This window comes from Megascapheus bottae, chromosome 8 (assembly GCF_031878675.1).
Source record: "Megascapheus bottae isolate mThoBot1 chromosome 8, mThoBot2.hap1, whole genome shotgun sequence".
Classification (NCBI taxonomy): Eukaryota; Metazoa; Chordata; class Mammalia; order Rodentia; family Geomyidae; genus Megascapheus; species Megascapheus bottae.
The window spans coordinates 40,709,955-40,729,703 of NC_143516.1; the positions used below are offsets into that span (position 1 = coordinate 40,709,955).

At 43.0% G+C, this 19,749-nt stretch overlaps 2 protein-coding genes across 2 annotated transcripts in view; one reads left to right on the top strand and one right to left on the bottom strand.

Moving 5' to 3' along the window:
* The window catches only part of Rtn4ip1 (reticulon 4 interacting protein 1), a 48,190-nt gene extending 36,377 nt beyond the window's left edge, over positions 1-11,813 (top strand). The window contains exon 9 of the mRNA XM_090337690.1: positions 11,675-11,813. Within this exon, the coding sequence (XP_090193816.1) occupies positions 11,675-11,782 (108 nt within the window). The 3' untranslated portion in view covers positions 11,783-11,813. The remainder of the gene's footprint in view (positions 1-11,674) is intronic.
* A 4,151-nt stretch (positions 11,814-15,964) lies between these two features.
* Crybg1 (crystallin beta-gamma domain containing 1) overlaps positions 15,965-19,749 on the bottom strand; it is a 118,426-nt gene continuing 114,641 nt past the window's right edge. The window contains exon 21 of the mRNA XM_090338360.1: positions 15,965-17,364. Coding sequence (XP_090194486.1) covers positions 17,276-17,364 — 89 coding nt within the window. The 3' untranslated portion in view covers positions 15,965-17,275. The remainder of the gene's footprint in view (positions 17,365-19,749) is intronic.

Below are 19,749 nucleotides of genomic sequence, written 5' to 3' on the forward strand. Positions count from 1 at the left end.
AGTCTAGTCATCCCTTTTGTTTTCAGAATCTCTTTCAGGGATCCTGAAGATAGGAAGGCTTCTCAGCTGCCACTTGCTGATTTGGGTTCTTATGGGCTGGAACTGCCCTGGCTTTCCATTCCTGACATATCCAGAATTTATAGTCTGGTGCTGATTCGTGTGATTCTAATGTACTTCTATTAAGAGACTTATGGAATTATAAGATAAAGAACCTGTGTACCTTAGAGGGTTATATGAAATCATAGATACAATGATTTTTCAGGTATGAGTGAGAAAACTAGTTCAAAGGGGAAAAGGGATTTGGAGACATGGCTCAGGTGGCAGAGTGCCAGCCAGTGAGTAGAAGATCAGATACTGAGAGTCCCAGTCTTTTTTCAAAAACATTTTTTATTGTTATTAGGAAGGTGATGAACAGAGGAGTTACTTTTACATAAGTGGACAATGCCACTCCTTCCCTCACCCCTCCCCTACCAACAAAAAGTGGAAAGGGATGGGTTTATGCTTTCAGAAGTAGGACCAGAACTCATATCCCCTGATTCCCAGTTCAGTGCTGTGCTTTTCCTTCTCCACAGTACAATCATTTTCTTAGTGCTTAGGGCTGACTTGGGACTTCAGTTTTGGGGCTTGTCATTTCGCAGTGCCTAGGAAAAGGACTGAAGTCGAGCCAAGATTGCCATCCAGGAGTTCAGACATTTGGATAGAGCCCCTGGAGGCTGGCTGTCCTCTGCCCTGTGCCTCCAGCTAGACTCATGCTCCTTGTTGACTACCTCCTCTTTCCATTCTGATTGTAGAAAAGAGTAATTTTAGGAACTCTAGTGTCTGCTTTTTGTGCATTTCAGTTTTTTAATTCTATATAGCGAAAGAACTACATATAGAATATAGCCAGTTATTGCTTCTTTAATTTTTGGTTCCAAGTTGGTAATCTTTTTCTTGGGCTTTTAGATTTTGGCATGTCTTGGGTAGAGAAGGGGTTTAGTGACCGTGAAAGTGCCTCTTTGTGGCCTTCTTCCATACCCCACAGGGATGCTTATTTTACGGATGGAAAGAATGAAGCAAACTCATCACGTAAGTGCTTCATCAGAAGGTTCCATTGTTAAAAGAGGTCTCTGGCCTCCAGAATGAAGATCCTGTTCTCATGCATCAGGCTGTCCACCTACTTGTTGTTGCTCTTTTTATTAAAAATATTATGACTTTCTCTCTACCTAGAATTTATTATTTACCCAACAGTGATGAAAGGTGACTGGCATGTATGTACCAACTTTAATTTGGCAGATAACTGGTAGAATGGCTCAAAAAGAAAGATCAAAAGATGCCCTTGACATGTCCTTAAAAGAGGATGAGTAGCTTTTCCCTTTCCTTGGATTATCTGCTCTCCTATCCAAGGTGTTGGGCTTGGGACTCACTTTGACACTGAAGGGCTCTGGGCCTGTGTAAGTGGATAGTTGACACTGGATGTCCTGGTGAGGTCAGCCATCTTGCTGTGTCCTTGCTTCCAGGAGAATGGGAGTAGTCATTGCCTATGTATATGGACACAGCAGATCTTAGGTTATGGTGAGATCAATAGAGATTTGCTGAACTAGATGAAGACACTTAAGTTTGTCAGACTTTAGCCAATCAATTAGCAGTTATTAGATGAGATACAGAGGCTTCTTCTTTTTGGTCGGTTGTAGGGTTGGACTCTGGGCCTGGGCACTGTCCCTGAGCTCTTCTGCTCAAGGCTACTTCTACCACTTGAGCCACAGCACCACTTCCAGTTTTCTGGTGGTTATTTGGAGATAAGAGTCTCACAAACTTTCCATCCCCAGACTGGCTTTGAACCACTATCCTCAGATCTCAGCCTCCTGAGTAGCTAGGATTACAAGAGTGAGCCACCAGTGCCTGGCTTAGAGGCTTCTGTTTCATTATTTTAGGTAAATATATTCACAAGATTCAAACCCCCCAAAATAGGGAAAGTTATTTCAATTAAGCTTTCCTTAACTCCTGTTAGAGACTCTTGCCAAATACAGTTAATACTGCCCTTTTTGATTATTACAAAGACATTGTCTCATCCAAATGGGAAAATTTTTATCTATTCCAAACACTACCATCTTGCATTTTTAATATCAGGCCTTGAACTTTATTTCACATTAGTATATAAAAATTTTCTATGCTGACCCCCAGTGTCTCTTGCCTGTAATAGCTACTCAGGATATTGAAATCTGAAGATTGCAGTTCAAAGCTAGCCCAGACAGGGCTTCAGTTAACACTAGAAAGTCAGAAGAGTAGCTGTGGTTCAAGTCACAGAGTGATCAAAACACCCAGGGACATCACCCAGACCCTGAGTGCCAGCCCCCAGGACCAGCACACAAATTTTTATTTTTATATTTTTGTGGGTCATGGGCCTTGAACTCTGGGCCTGAGTGCTGTCCCTGTGCTCTTCAGCTCAAGGGTACTGTCCTACCCCTTGAGCCACAGCCCAACTTCCTGTTTTCTAGTGATTAATTGGAGATAAGAGTCATGTTCTTTAGTGCCCGGGCTGGCTTTGAACCACAATCCTCAGATCTCAGCCTCCTGAGTAGTTAGGATTACAGGCCTGAGCCACCACACCTAGCAAAATTTTTTTAGTTTTTATTTTCTAAACAGCTGCATGGTATTCCTCAGTCTTTTGTTTTATAAACAAATTCATTGTATTCCTTTGTGTATGTGTATTTCATCATTGTAATACTTCTGTGAATAGCTCAGTATTTGTGTAGAGTATATAACTATGAGTACATCCATATCTCTTTATAGAAATGGAATTGCTTGAGTTAGAATAGATCCACAATTTGTAATTTTGATAAATATTGTAATAGCTAGCTTTTGAAACTTTAGTGTCTAGAATTTCTCTTGTTGCCTCCCTTCTAACCTTTTTTAAAATTTACCATTGTCTTAATTATTTCTAGAAATGGGATGGTCTGACACTCTCCCTTTATCACTTGTCCTAATTTTGTAAATGTGATGTGCTACAGTAAAAATGACCAAGACTGAGAGTTAATATCTATAATAATGAGCATTGTCAGTGAGTCCATGAAAGCTTTCTCCTTCTCCCAAGGTTGGCACTCAGTAGATATTTTGAAATGGATAGTTCTCTGCCTTTAAATATAACCACCTTTCTGAGGCCCAGAAGTGATGAGGGGCTTGTGGAAGCTCCCAATCCATCCCCCTCAAGATACTGTCTAGGCATTGTATTACATAGCTATCGGTTTGAGGGCATCAGTAGGATGTCATAGTTACATTAGCTGTTCATAGTTTGACTCTGAGTTCTAAGTAGAATTCGCATTGTATCTTAGCAAACTACACCAATAAGCCAAAGCCAAGATGAGGCTTTTAAAAAATATCCTCTGAGGGGCTGAACTAAGAATGGCTTTTTAAAAATAATTTTGAGGGGCGAGGAATATGGCCTAGCATAGAGTGCTTGCCTAACATACACAAAGCCTTAGGTTCGATTCCTTGATACCACATACACAGAAAAAGCCTGACATGGTGCTGTGGCTCAAGTGGTAGAGTGCTAGCCCTGAGTTCAAGGCCCAGACTGGCAAAAAAAAAAAGTTTAAAAAATGTTTAATGTTTTGTTTTAAAAACTTACAAAACAAAGAAAAGTATAGATGATGTGAAGCTTGCAAAGTCTCAAATATTTCCTGTCTAGCCCTCGATTGAAAGAGTTTGTCGATCCTTCTTTTAGGCTACTAGTTAAGTTTTTTTTTTGAAGTACTTATTGTAAAGGTTATGTATAGAGGGGTTAAAGTTCCACAGGATGGGTAATGAGTACATTTCATTTTGAACAGTGTCACTGTTTTCGCCCAGTTTTTTTCCTTCCCAACCCTCCTCTCCCATAAGTTATATAGTTCATTTTCAACATAATGTCTAGTAAGAGTATCCACTGGTGGATTAGTTCACCCTTTTTTACACCATTTCTGTTTTTAATCATGTACAGAAAAGGCAGAAGAGGAGCTAATAAGGAAATGACAGGCTTTTCCTACAAATGATCCTTCTCTTTCCCTGCAGCTGTTCCACATCCCCAAGGACCTCTCGCTCTCAGATCAGTATGCAAAACTGCTATAGGATAGGGATGCAAAGATGTAGGGTCCATTTGCAGCTGATCATATAAAATAATTATCGGAATGTACTCCAGGAAGTAGAAACAAGATTTTTTTTTTCCTTTGTTAAAAAGAAGAGAAAAGCTACTGGCTGGGCAGTCTCAAAAGGAGTCCTTGTTATTAGTACATTAAGTGAAATGGACTGCTAGTGCATGGAATTGTGCTGCCTTCCTGAAGTTTCTCTTAAACACAGTGAGCTTCGCTCATCTTTTTAAAATACTATTCAGCAAATCTTTTAGAAAGTAGAGAATAGGAAATCCACAGCAAAAATCACGTTCAAGTCAAGCATATAGCATTGTAATCAATGTAGCATAGGTTAGACGCAGAAAAACCTAGTACTTTTCTACTGTCCTTGGCTCTCATCCTCACTCTGCCAATGTGTCACATCTGAACAGAACAATCTCTAGGAAATTAAATGGCATGCTCAAAGTCACACATTTAGGTCCCTTGACCTCCTAGGCGACTTCTACCTACTACCTTTTGCTGTCTCCATTGTTTCCTCATTGTATAGATAATCATTCAAACCAGATGTCAGTGGCTCACGTCTGTAATCCTCACTACTCAGGCTGAGATGTGAGGATCATGGTTCAAAGCCATTCCAGGCACTAAAGATCTTATCTCCATTTAAACACTAGAAAACAGGAAGTGGTGCTGTAGCTCAAGGAATAGGGCAGTAGCCTTGAGCTGAAGCGCTCAGGGACAGTGCCCAGACCCAGAGTCCCAGCCCCTTAACCAACCAACCAACAAACAAACAAAAAAACAGAAATGGTGCTGTGGCTCAAATGGTGGAGTGCTAGCCTTGAGCACAAAGAAGCTCAGGGACAATGCCCAGACTTTGAGTTCAAGCCCCACTACTGACAAAAAAAAAAAAAAAGTCATTCAAACATTACAGAGAATTCTTGGAATTTTGTCAGATCTTTTTGTCTTTGCTCATTGTTTTTCAGAGCTAAGGAGATGGGGTAAAGTAGATTCATATCTCATAGTCATAAAAATGACTGTTTCAAGGCTAGAAGTTTAGCCTAGTGGTAGAGTGCTTGCCTAGCATACACAAAGATCCGGGTCGATTCCTCAGTACCACATACATAGAAAAAAGCCGGAAGTGGTGCTGAGGCTCATGTGGTAGAGCTCTGGCCTTGAGAAAATCCAAGGACAGTGCTCAGGCCCTGAGCTCAAGCCCAGGACTGGCAAAAAAAAAAAAAAAAAAAAAAGACTTTCAAGAAAAAATATTTTTACATATGTGATTATATATGAATGCATATGTTTCCTATCTCTGTAACAGATTACAACAAATATGATGATTTAAGATAGCACTTATTTATTTATTTATTCATTTATTTACTTATTTGGTAGTAGGGCTTAGTCTCAGGGCCTGGCACTGGCCACATATATTCTCATGATTCTGAAGGCCAGAAGGCCAGAAAGGCTGTGTTCTTCTTGGAGGAATGTAGAGGGGAATCTGTTGTGTTGCTTTACCCAGCTACTAGAGATTGCCTGTATTTCTTGCCTGTGCCATTCTGATTTCCATTCTGTCATGATGTCTCCTTCTCTGACTTTTACCTTTCTGCCTCCCTCTTGTAAGCACTCCATGATTTCATTGGGCCCTCTTAGATGATCCAATTGACCTCTCCCATCTTAGGGTCCTAAACCTAATCACATCTATAAAGTCCCTTTCCCAGGTAAGGTAATATTTTTACAGATTTGGGGAAACACACTATAGGTATATATAATATATATGTATTATTAATAAAACATAATTTAGTATTTTATTAATATATAATGCTATGTATTAAATAATACATATAATATATATTGTTTTAACTACCATGATGTGTAAAATGTCTGGAGGGATAGGAAAGGATCTTGAAATATTCGTTGCCCTGAGGATGGAAACTAGATGGCTAAGGATCAAACATAAAAGTGACAATTTTTCTTGTTTCCTTTTCTCCATGTATGTATATATTTAAGGAATACTATGTTGCCCAGGCTGACCTTGAACTCCAGAATTCAAGTAATCCTACCTGCTCAGCCTCTGAGTAATAGAGACTACGGGCATTCATTGCCATACCTGGCTCCTTTCTGTATTTTCTGAGTATGTTTATTTATACACTTAGATTTTTCATACAATTGTATGTTACAAATTTAATGGTCCCAAGTATCCAAAATCCTAGTTGATCAACTAAGCTTCTTGGTTAAACAGTGATGCAGACTTCTCAAACTTTTAGTCAGCCTTGGGAGAATTCCTAGAGTTCAATTAAAACTTTACTGAGAACCCCTTAGTACTCTGCTTCATGTAGTTGGGTATGGAGAGATGTGCTGAACTCGCTGAGTTAACCTGAGCAGCACTGACCACTAGAACTTTCTGCAATGATAGAAATGTTGTGTCTGCATTGGCCAGCATGGCATCAACTAGCCACATGTGAGTGCTGAGTGGCTGGTTCAACTGGGAGGCTGAATTTTTATTTACCGTACTTGATTCAATTTAATTGGCCACATGTTCCTAGAGGCTACCCATATAGGGAAATGTGAGTTCAGAGGCAGGTAATTTTCCAGATCCTTCTATATTACCAAGCCCTAAATTAGTAGTAGACTGTTTTCCAAACTAGAAGTTCCATATTGCAGCTAGATTCCATCCATAGAAAAAAATGTAATGATTAGATTGAACTCTGAGGACTACTACAAAGTTAGCTTGCTGCGTATGGCAAGTTTCTTATGAATCTCATAGCCCTGATGCTTCAGAAGTATTTCCAGATGTTTTGATTTTTGTTTTCTGACGCTAGTCTTACCATATGACCTAGGCTGGCTTAGAACTCGTGACCCTCCTATCTACTCCTGAGAGCTAGCTGTTACTGGCATGCCTTTTCTGAAGTTTTGTTGATACTCCTGGAATTGTTTCCATGGGAGAAATATATGAAGGGTTTGTCTGTCAGCTGGCTAGGATAAGTACTTGTGGAGAAGTTCTGAATGCTTTCTAAAATGTGGATATTTACTTCCATGGAGAGCACCCTCGTCCACACCCACCTTCTGTCTCGTCACCTGTCTTCTGGCTCTGACTTTCCTGGAAGCATGAAGTACTTAAGAAATAGCAAACTGGAGCAAAAGTTACTTCTCAGCTCTTTTTCCCTCTTTTCATCTCAGGAAATTGAAATTCATCTTCTTCCCCTTTTCACTGACCAACTCTGGGAATACCGAGCCTGTCACAGGTCGGCCATACCTGTCTAATGAGTGTTACTGGGATCGTGGTTCTGCTGCCTGTTCACAGGCATGTGGATTTACACTCAGACCAGGAGCCCTTGGTGTCTGTCCTCATACACTGCCCTAAGACCTGTAGCTTCTGTGCCTAGGATGGGGCCAAGGAGCTGGGGAAGGATTGGACAGACTGACACCCAAACCACACCCATGTCCATTAAACCATGGATCCTGAGTCCAAGACTGACTCTGTTCCTGACTCTGTTCCTGTGTGGCATATTGCACCCAACTGCTTGTACTTCAGCTTCTAGTGTGTCAAAACAGGCATGCCCAGCGATGGGGATTCCTTTTGGCACAGTTCTTTTTGTACTTGGGGGAAAATGAGATTTACCAGAAACTTCTCTGCTTGCTCGTGTGTCTGCCTAGGTGATGTCTTCTCTCCACTGGAAAACTCATTCTTGCAGAGTTATAGGTTTTTCCTTACCCTGTCCCTCAAGGGCAGACAAGTCTTCTGCTTCAGAGTGGCTAGAAAGTGGCAGTATTGTAAGGCCACATTGAGAGTGTGTAAGGTTCTTCCTGTCTCTGTGTTATAGAAGGGATGTCAGGCAATGGTTGCCAAATCCTGGGGCCTGACTCGATGCAGCCTTTGTTAAGAAGAGGAAGGAATCCCTAGGAGACACCACACATGAAGCCAAGGCTGAATGAGGCTGTAGTAGACACCCCCTGGTCAGCCGTGAGCCTTGGTGTCTAGGTGGCAGGGTGGGTGGCATTGTGCCTGCCTGCCTGCTTTATAACAGGTCACTGTGCCTGCCACCCTACAGCAGTGTCAGCACATAAATGCCCCCACTTCACTGGGAGTAACCTTTCTTTCCCCTCTCTGGATTTTAACTCTGATCCCTTTGTCCTTAACGAACAAGCACTCTGGGTCTGATGGGAGGCCGTGCCTAGACACTGCCTCATTATGCAGTTAATCTCCATTTGCTATCACATATTCAGCCAACAGTGGCATTGCCTGCCTGTAATTTGAAAGCCTTTTTTTTGTTGTTGTTGTTGTTTAATTTTTTCATTGTCACCTACAGGACTAGCTGAATGACTCATTATGCCATGGTCAGCCTCCTGGGTTCTCTGCTACAATAGGCCTGCCCAGCCAGATTAAAGGGAGCAGCCACTGCAAGCGGCCAGGTCATCAGGTCAGCTTCTGTGGCTGTGGAGGGCTCTGGAGTAGATGAGGCTCCCGGTAGGCAGTTCACTCCTAGATCCTGGTTCCTGCTCAAGATTAGTACCTTGCACTTAGCTGGCAGACACCTAGTGGATCGTTGTGGAATGGATGAGTAGGTGTACCATTAAGTTGAGGCCTCTGAGAATAATTAGCAGAAGGACACAGTGATTCCTACTATAAATGCAATGCACATCTCTTGGGGAGCTTAATCAAAATACATTTTTTTTTTTTGCCAGTCCTGGGCTTGAGCTCAGGGCCTGAGCTCTGTCCTTGGACTTTCTCAAATCTAGAGCTCTACCACTTGAGCCTCAACACCACTTCCGGCTTTTTTCTATGTATGTGGCACCAAGGGATCGAACCCGGGTCTTCGTGCATACTAGGCAAGCACTTTAACCACTAGGCCAAACTCCTGGCCTCAAAATACTCTTCCCACCCCTAAGGAGCTTGATATAGTTGTTCCAACAGGGGTCCTTGATACTACAGTCTAAGCATATATCCAAGTCATTTGGTATCCAGTTAAACAGCATCTAGACATCAGTGTCCTTGGGGTTCTATGGAGAGTGATGGGGTTTTAGAAGGTTTTCCCTAATGTGTGATATAAGGAAACCTGAATGCCTGCCTTCCTTTAAAAAAAAAATAAACAAATTAAAAAAAAAATCCCAGAGAAAGCCATCTCAGATCAGTTTGTAATGGCTGCAGTGTTGAGGGACGTGAGGACATGCTCAGTATGCCGGTGTTAATCAATTAGTGATGTCCTCCATGGGTAGATGGAGTGTTGGCACGTGCCAAATAATCTGTCATCTTGGGGACCTGGACAGACTGTCTATAGATCAGACCCTCAGCTTGCACAGAGAAAGCAGACCAGAATGTAAGTTGTGATGTTATCCTGGATACCTCCCACTTCTTTAATGGGGGAAAGGAGGGAAGCAGCAAGTGATAATGGAAGCCTCAGCATGTAATGGTGAGAGCAGTGGCATTAGGTTGAATCCTGACATACTACTTAGCAGTGGCTTACTTAGCTCTGTCCCTCAAATTCTTATAAAATGGGAATAATGGTTATACCTAACTCAGAAAGTAGTTATGGGTTTTAATGGAACTCTTGAGCAGTGTTTGGCACATAGTGAGGAGTTTGTGCTAGATGGTTTTGTTATGGACTTATTGTGGGTTGTGGTTATGAAAAACTCAGCTCTTGGAGAAGGGACCATTCGGGGTTGTGGTGTTCTTCTGGTGGCTGGGCTATGAAAGCCACACTAGGAAGCTGCCTCACATGTATCTGATGTCTCAAGGACATGTCTGCATTTTGTGAAAGAAAAAGCTGCATCCAATGTGTGGGTGACTTGGGCCTTCAAGCAGCCAGTCCCACCCAGTGGAGCTGTGGGAGGTGGGCCAGAGAGATTTCCACTGGACAGTGGCAAAACTTTGTTTTGAAAAGGAAGAGTTCAGTTGGACCTAAGCATGGAGAAGAGAGGCATTCCCTGAGACTGAAAGTAGGCTGGAAGTTATAGTATCTGATGGGAACCCCCAGCAGCACCCTAGACTTGCTGAGCTAGTGGGAATCAACGCTAAGCACTGCGCTGCTGTTTAGCACAGCCTCCCTGAGTAAGCTGTGGCTTGACTCATGTTCTCCAGAACGCTGTCGCAGAGAGCTCAGAGGACACTCCTGCTCCCTACCTAACCCACTGGTTTTCACTGAAGTGACAGCCAGTGATTAGCATTATGCTGGGGGATAAAGGTAGATAGAAAAGAGTTGACTTGAAAGTGAAAGAGTGATAGAGGAGGTAAGATTGATTGGAATATACTGTAAATGTGTGAAAATGTAAAAATGAAATCCCACTTTGTCTAACTAATGTAAAGCTAGTTAATAAAAATAAAAAATAAGGGCCGAGAGTTTGGCCTAGTGGTAGAGTGCTTGCCTAGCATGCACAAAGACCCGGGTTCCATTCCTTGGTACCACATACACAGAAAAAAGCCAGAAATGGTATTGAGGCTCAAGCGGTAGAGCTCCAGCCTTGAGAAAGTCCAAGGACAGTGGCCAAGCCCTGAGCTCAAGCCCAGGACTGGCAATAAATAAATAAATAAATAAATAAATAAATAAATAAATAAATAAAATAAAGTTAAAAAAATAAAAAATAAGAAAAGAGGCCAGCCTTTAGTAGCTCATAACCTGTAATCCACCTGCTCAGGAAGCTGAGATCTGAGGACCACTTTTCAAAGCCACCCGAGGCTAGAAAGACTATGAGATCTTAATCTCCAATTAACCAGCAAAAAGCTAGAAGTGGAGGTATAGCTCAAGTGGCTGACTGCCAGCCAGCCTTGAGTAAAGAAGCTGAGAGCCCAAGCCTCTAAATTTGTATTGGTGAAGAAGAAGGAGTGGTGGGGGGGGGGGGAGGAGGAGAAAGGAAGAGGAGGAAGGAGGAAGGAGGAGGAAGAAGAAGGAGGAGGAGGAGGAGAAGATGGAGTGGTGAAGAAGAAGAAGGAGGAGGAGGAAGAAGGAAGAGGAGAAGGAGGAAGGAAGGAAGGAAGGGAGGGAGGGAGGGAGGGAGGGAGGGGAGAGAGTGAGACAGACAGTTTTCAGAGGGGAAGCATTCCAGAAACACAGCAAGCACAGCATCTTGGTAAAGCATAGACTGCATGAGGGCTGAGGTCAGGGTGGCGGTGGCTTCTGAGTGCCAGGCTGCATTGTTGCCGCCAAGTTCTGAGTAGGAGTGACAGGAGAGCAGCGAGTCAGTTGGAATGCTGGTGGAGAGGGGGTGAGGAGGTGTGATGAGCAGCCCCAGAGGCTGCTCCTTCCCAGGCACGAGTTCCCACCCTGGCACCTGAGAGAAACCTAGAAGAGACTGGCCTTGAGGAATTCTGAGGAAATCAACCAAGATACTGTCTACCTTGAAAGATGAAGGTTTTCCTTTTTTTCTTTTCTTCTCTTTTGCCAGTCCCAGGGCTTGAACTCAGGCCTGAGCACTGTCCTTGGGCTTTCTCCAGGCTAGAGCTCTACCACTTGAGCCTCAGCACCACTTCTAGCTTTTCTATGTACGTGGTACCAAGGAATCAAACCCAGGTCTTCATGCATGCTAGGCGAATACTCTACCACTAGGCCGGACTCCCAGCCCCAAGATGAAGGTTTTCTTAGTAACCAATTTCTTCTTATGTTTTACAGATTCGGCCAGTTATTGAACAGACCTTTCCTTTTTCTAAAGTTCCAGAAGCCTTCCTGAAGGTGGAAAGGGGACATGCCCGAGGAAAGACTGTAATTAATGTTATTTAAATAAATATTGTGTGCAATTTTGTGAATGTTACTATTCTTTGGTGAGTTTATGTAGTCCAAATGTATTTCTCGCCATCTCCCACAGATATCTCCTTGACTAGATGATATATTTAAAAAATAGCCATACCTTTTAACCAGTAATTTGTCAATAATTACTATATAAGAACTTGTTGTCTGTGGTCAGTGAGAATTACACATTGTTTTCTTTGAGCTAAGTTTTTTTTGGTTCAGCTTTAACATTACAGTGGCACCTTCTCTTCCAGTAACTCAAGCCTTATTAACCCTTATGAGGTCCCAAAGTTGTCAGTGTGCGGATATTAGTATGACAAACTTTAAGATCTAGTCTCTTTGTGATTTCATCAGTGAGCATTTTTCTGACTGGCTGCTACAGTTTGGAATTGAAATGTCTCCTGATGGTCCATGTGAGTGGCTTTGACTCTTACCTCTGATGATATTGGGTGGTGGTAGACCCTTTAAAAAGTAACTTAGTGGGAGGAAGTTGGATCAAACAGCATATCTTTGGGGGAGATTGAGACCCTGGCTCTTTCTGGCCTCTGTATCCTGGCCACCATGAGGTAACTTTTCCCTTACCACTTACTCCCACCACGATGTGCTAATGACACTATTTTGGGTGGTTATGTAAACTAGGAAGTAGCATAGGTCATCTAGGTGTGTCTTGAGGTAGCTTGGTCAGGATCCCTTCCTGCTTCCCCCTCGTCTGCTTGCTATGATGAGATGAGAAGCTCCTCCTGCCATTTGATGTTCTAAACCCTCTTAAACTGTGAGCTAAATCTTTTCTTTTTTTCTTTTTTGCCAGTCCTGGGCTTGAGCTCAGGGCCTGAACATTGTCCTTGGCACTTGAGCCTCAGCACCACTTCTGGCTTTTTCTATGTATGTGGTACCAAGGAATCTAACCCGGGTCTTCCTGCATTCTAGGCAAGCACTCTACCACTAGGCCAAACTCCCAGCCTCTTAAAGTGGTTCGGTCAGATCCTTGGTCACAATAATAAAAGCAGTGAATACAGGGGTCTTTGGAATGAAGGCTGCCCATGTTAACCTGGCAAAGAACTTGGGTAGTTCATTCATCCATTATGCATCTTTGTGTGAGGCTGAATTTAAAAGTGAGGACGAAATTTGGAGACAACACAGCCTACAGGCAAGGCAGCAGGAGGGGTAGTTACTGAGTACTCTTAGCCACTTTTACAGTGAGAATAAAATAAAGAACAGAGCAGAAAAATGACAATCTTTTTCCAGTTAGACAAAATTGAGGATGCTGCCGAAGAAGGGGAAGTTGCTAAAGAGGTTAGCACCATGGTGTGTAGGGGAACACAACCCAAAAGTACTCTGCACCAAGACAACAGAAAAGATGCCTGGCATCTTTTCCTGCCAGGAACTATGAAGAGCCTGGGGGCGGCAAACTACCAGGTGTAAACTTATTTCAGCTTCCTTTGAGTTGCGAACCCTGAGGTGATAATGTTCACAGGGCCACGTAGAAAACTTTTTGCTTGGGGTCACTTCCAAATAGTCATGGAGGCATTGAGGCCACTCAGCTGTGGTTTGAGAGCATAGGTGCCGCTCACAGGTGAGTGTCACCCATGGAGCTGGTTTTGCATGCATGAAGCAATGCAAGAGTCACTGAAGCATCCTCCAAGAATTGAAGGAGGGTCTCGGAGGCCAGCAAGTGTTTAGTAGGACTAAAGTGCCCGGAGACTGCCTCTGATGGGGTGATGTATGGCTCTGAAAGTGAAGCCAAGGTTGCAAGGGAGACCCCAGGAAATTAGCACATTGAGAACCTGTCAAGGGAAGATGTAGGCTGTCAAGCATAGCCAGCCCAAGAGAGTAGGTGGGCATAGGAGCTGCGACCAGCAAGGCCATAGTGATGGGCTACGCAGGCTCTGTGAAGCTCCTATCACATCCCATGTATCCCAGGTGCCAGACGTGAAGCTAGAGGGTCTAATGTGTTCAGTCTTGCCTTGTTTGGATGCGTCCTTTTCATACTGCATGTTGACCCCTGGGCCACAAATCTATCTTACAAGTATGTAACCTGGTTTTATTTGTACAGAGCTCTCAAGTTTGCCTTGACTCTCCAAGGAGATTTTGGGCATGGATTGTTGAGCAGTGCTGACTCTGGAGAGCAGCTGAATGCATTCAACGTTGTAAAATGGATGAGCCTTTGGGGGCTCAGGTCCTCGCCTGGGCACTATTAGGGGTGACAGGACCTCGGGGAAGTTGGGTCATTGGAATAGGCCTTTGGAGGAGATCCTGCGGCCTTGGCTCCTTCCTGATGAGCAGAGCTGGGGGTCTTCTTCCACCATTCATTCCCACCATCATGTGCTATCTCACCACAGTGCCAGAAAGCAACAGAACCAAAACAGCCATGGAGCAAAACCTCCCAAGCTAAAAGGTTAGCTGACATTTCCTTTTGCTTATTTCCCCATTTCCTCATCACAGCCTTCACAATTCTGAGTTGCATAGGCTTCTGTCTAAAAATTCTGTCATTCATTTTAATGTCATAATACTGGAAGGTGATGCTAACCTTTTTATTTTTTGCCAGACCTGGGGTTTGAACACAGTGCCCGGGCACTGTCCTTGAGCTTTCTCAAGGCTAGCCCTCTATCGCTTGAGCCACAGTACCACTTCCGCCTTTTTCTGTGTATATGGTACCAAGGAATTGAACCCAGGGCTTCGTGCATGCTAGGCAAGTACTCCACACTCCCGGTTCAAGGCGATGCTAATTTTTTTTTTGATGGGTCATGGGACTTGAACTCAGCCTGGGACTCTTCAACTTAAGGCTACCACCGCACCCTTGAACCAAGCCCCATTTTCTGTTTTCTAGAGGTTAATTGGAAATAAGAGTCTCAGGACCTTTTGTGCCTGGGCTGGCTTTGAACCTTGGCCCTCAGCTCTCCGCCTCCTGAGTAGCGAGGATTACAGGCGTGAGCCACCGCGCCCGGTTGGTGATGCTCAACGTTCAGTCTTTTTTTTTTTTTTTTTTTGGCCCCCTTCTCTTTCTGGCCCCACTCGCTCCGGCCCCGCTTGCTCCGGCCCCTTTCTCGCTCTGGCCCCGCTCGCTCCGGCCTCGCTGGCTCTGGCTCGGCTCGCTCCCGCACGCTCCGGCCCTGCTCGCTCCGGCCCCGCTCGCTCCGGCCACCACTCGGTTGGGCTCCGCTTGCTTGCTTTCGCTCTCTGTCGCTTGTTGCAGTCTTGTCTCTGCCACTTTTCCGGTTTGGTTGTGTCTCGTCTCTGCCACTTCCGGCTTGGTTGTGTATGTGGGATACCGAGGAATCGAACCCGGGTCTTTGTGCATGCTAGGCAAGCACTTTAACCGCTAGGCCAAACTCCCGGGCCTCAACGTTCAGTCTTACCTTCCGCATTCGGAGCTGGGCCTCCTTCAGTAACAGACAGTGTCCCATGGCCACTGCCCTCATTCCAGGAGTCTGCTGTTGACCATCTCCTGACCTCACAGCCTACATTTAGGTTTCTCACCAATAAACCTTCTATGACATGTATTACTCTATCTCCAGGCATCAAAGCTGTGTTTTACTATTTTATTCATCTATATCTCCTAAAAGCTTAGATATGTTCTTCTACCTTTTGATGTCAGTAGACCTGTTTTTGCTTTCTACTTCATTACTTCCTTTTGAGACATTCATCTAGTCGCATGATGGATAATGGGACTTTCTATGGGGTTCCTTGTAGAATTTGCCCTCTTGGCTTCTACATGGTGTCTCAGCTCTTGCCTCTGAGGACTCCAGGATGGAAGTGAAGAGTTCCGTATGAGGAGGTGGGGGGAGAGAATGTGACCCAGGATATCCCCTCCTCCCTATCTAAAAAAGTGAGGATTAGTCAAACTCTTCCTGCCCTAATGTATAATCTGTCAGATACTTGCTTTTAATCTGCCAGTTGACTCCTGGAAGTGTGCTGAGGATTCCTGAACAGACTCAGATCTCAGCATTGTACCAACCAGAAGTTTATTCAAGAGAAACATTCAGCAGAACCCACTGTAAAATCCCCTGCCCCACCATACTGTTACGATATATGTACACAGAAGGCCTAAAATCAGAGCTACACAGGTAAGACTGAGCATATTAAATGCTGTTATATGTGTGTGAATGCTGTAAACTGATGACAAGATCCTACCATGAGCCCCAGAGAAGGAACACACTCTAAGCAGATATAAAGAAAATCAGATTTGTTCTACCTGTGACACGAGCACCAGTGTTCAGTGATCAGGACAAAATGAGGAAAAATATATTCAAGGAAATGTTTACAAATTTTGTTTAAAACTGGAACATACCGTGAGCAGCAAGGGATGAGCCCATGTGCCGACAGCAGTTAAAGTTTCAATTTGCATTCAATTTGCATTCTTGAATTGCTTAAGAGTTTTAAACAGCCCTGAGGGGCTCCTCTCCTGCGCTTTTCTGGATCAGTGCTAGTATTCCTCTGGGGCATTACACCCCATTTGTGCTACCAGAAGAATGTGATATTGAGGCAATAGCGCCAGAAATGAGGCTGGAATGTCTCTATGTTAGCAAAAAAACTGCAGAACATGTCTTCAGTACTTGCTGTAGATTAGGAAGGAGGGTTATTTAATAACTTAGGCCATGGTAATACTGTTCCAGTAGCAGCTGTAAAAAGGCATTAAGGGCTCACTTGGGATATTTAGTACAGTCCATATATGAGTTGTAATAATCCAAGTCCTGCTAAAAAATGTTAGCAGACATGGACATGAAATTTCACAAATGCCTTCTTATTTTTTGGCCAGTCCTGGGGCTTGACAGGGGCAGGGGCCTTCTCAAGGCTCAAGTTCTACCTCTTGAGCAACAGCACCACTTCTGGCCTTTTCTGTGTGTGTGGTACCTAGGAATCAAATCCTAGGCTTCATGCATACTAGACAAGCACTCTGTCACTAGGCTATGCCCCCAGACTCCTAATTTTAATATTAATTGAAAATAGTGTTTGTTTATACTCACTGAATTTATACCATTTCTGAATCTATAAGACTTTCCACTATTCAACATAATGGTTCTAGTAAATGTTGAGGCCATAGACCAAAAATATAGGCCTATTCTTCTCAGATATGAACAGTCTTTTCCCTTACACACCTGGCTTCTAACCTTCCCTTTAAAGGGGCTTGTAAGTCCACGAAGTCAATAAACTTCATCTTTTTCCCTCCTGTCAATGCCTTTGAAAATAATTTAAAATGTACAGTTGTGATATAACATCTTTCAAAACTCAAATGCTGCTAAGGTTTAAGTAGCTACTTAGAGGAACTGAAAGGCAAGAAATGAAAGGGGGACAGCTACTGGTTCAAAACTACCAGTCTTTGAAAAGATGAGATAGTTCTCCTAGGCATGGCCGTATTAACCCAGGTCTGAAGGAGTTTGTCCACTTCCCACTGGGCTCCTCCGTTAGCACTGAACTTTTATGCTCCTTAAATAAGGTGGCTGGGAAGACCCCCAGAACGGTTGCTCCTTCTTTCTTCCTTCAGCTTTACAACACCATGGCTTCCCACACTTGCGTCAACTTCTCTTGATTGACTGTGTTGAGGATAATGTGGTTTTGATCGTATTGTGCACCTCCTGGGAAAAAAAAGGACAGTGAGCAATGCACCCAGGGAGAAGGGGCAACAGCACACACACACTCTCTCTCTCTCTCTCTCTCTCTCTCTCTCTCTCTCTCTCTCTCTCTCTCTCTCTCTCTCTCTCTCTCTCTCTCTCTCTCTCCATTCCAGTGGCCAGGGAACAAGAGTTGACAGGGCAACACTGGGCTCCAAGGAAAGAAGCTGGATGAAGGCCTAAGGTCTGTGTAACTAAATGGTCAACCTGCTGTACAAGATACGAAAACCCATCACACAGGATATCTTATCTTGTAGGTTTCCTTTCTTATACCCAGTTCAACAAACCAGCCTACAGTCATTCCATGCCTGAAACTGGGAAGCAATGGGGACAAATGTAGAGGAGGAAGAGAACAGAGACAGCACTGGAGATTTAGTGATGAGATGGCTTTGAGATAGTAGAAAGGTCTAAGCGGGCAGACCTAGAAGGGTAGTAAGGAGTGGCTATGAGAGGCAACATATTTTGCATGAGTAACGAAACACAGTTGTGATTAGGGGAAAGGCCTGAGTAAGCACAGGGATACGGAAGCACTCCTGCTGCTGCTGCGAACTCAGTGGTCTTCTACAACTTCATAGCACTTAAGATGCTGATCACCACTGCACTGTAAAAGCAGGGTCACAGACTCCTCAGCTCTCACTGGAGTGTATATGAGATGGCTGTTCCAAAGGTACTTACTAGAAATTTCAGATACCTTAGCAGAAAGCCAGCTTCATGGCTTGTTCAATAGGAAGGAATCATCAACAAAGAAAGGGTATTCTGATCTCCGCTCCCCCACCATAGTGTGGAATAAATACTTTCAGATACCTTAATCTTCTTCAGCCAAAGCCTCAACCAAGGCTTTTTCATCAGGGACCCCACAGAAATAAAACTGCACATGTATGCGGGGCATGCCTGGGAAATCATAGTTCGTCCTTAGGCCAAGAAGTGGCCATCTTTCCTTTAAAACATATAGAGCACATGGTATCCTTAATATGTGGCTATTAAATCCAAAGACTACAAGAGCGAGGACTCAATATTTGCATACCCAATGCTATGGACATGGTAATGGAAATATAAACATAACTATATAGACATAATGTTTTATTTCATAAATTAATATGTTTCTATGACATACAAACCCTTAGCCTAATTTGGATTAAGTTCTAAAAACTAACTCCCAGTGGTTGTATATAGCGATTCCCTTCTTGAACACTTGTTTGTTAAACTTGTCATTTGAAATATGATGTAAAAATCATTGTTAAAATATGACGCTAAATGAAAGGACCTCTAGGATATAGAAAAAAGGCCATATAATGAGTGATTGTTGTCCTTAATGTACTATATTGTCTCTCATCTCTTTTGCTGTCCCTTGGTTATCTCATATTGTTACAGTATTTCACTTTGTTATCTGATATATTGGATATATTTGTATTTGGTTATTTGAAATTGGATAGGAAGCAAGCAGCCTTGAAATTGGATAGGGAAGGGGGGAAAACAAGATGAGGGGTGAGGGTGGGGGGGAGGAAAATGGGGACACCAAGACATGAGAAAGGGTATCAATGTATGTGAATTAATGCACCTTCTATTTGGCAAATATAATGTAACCCTTCTATTAATTACAATAAAAATATATGAAAAAATATATAAAATGAAAAAAAAGTTTGTTGAAAGAATAAATAAAAATGAAGAAAGAAAAAAATCAATTATTTAATTAAAAAAAAACACATGTAGAACATCAGAAACAACTTACATGGTGGGCCTAGGGAGTCAGGGAAGAAGTCTTCCTTCCTACTTCCATAAGAAACCAGTGTGTTATCACTGATAACCCAGAGGCTCTACCCTGCAAGGCAAGCTGCCATGGGCCCTTTATGGATAAGCTTGCAATGGGACATAAAAGTTGCCACCATTCAGACACCAGTTGGAGGTGAGCCCTGGTTCAAGAGGTAGAGCACCTGCCAAGCCAGCACAAGGTCCTGAGTTCAAACTCTGGTACCGCAGCAACAAAAAAGCAAAGAGACCACGAAGATTTCAGAAAGTACCAAGGGCCTTACTATGTACCTTACTATGTACATTTTTTTGTTTTTTCCCTACAGGACATTTTACTATTTAGCTTTAATTATCTTTATTACTATTATTTAGCTTTTAATAGTAGTACATGAATGTTATACCTTTTTATTAAAGAATTTATTAACATTGATTTTTACATCATATTTCAAATGTCTTGTTTAACAAACAAGTATTCAAGAAGGGAATCTCTATATACAATCACTGACATTTAGATTTTAGAATATAATTAAAATTAAGCTGAGGGTTTTTATGTCATAGGTACTATGTACATATTTTTATGTATATTACCTTGATTCTAATTAG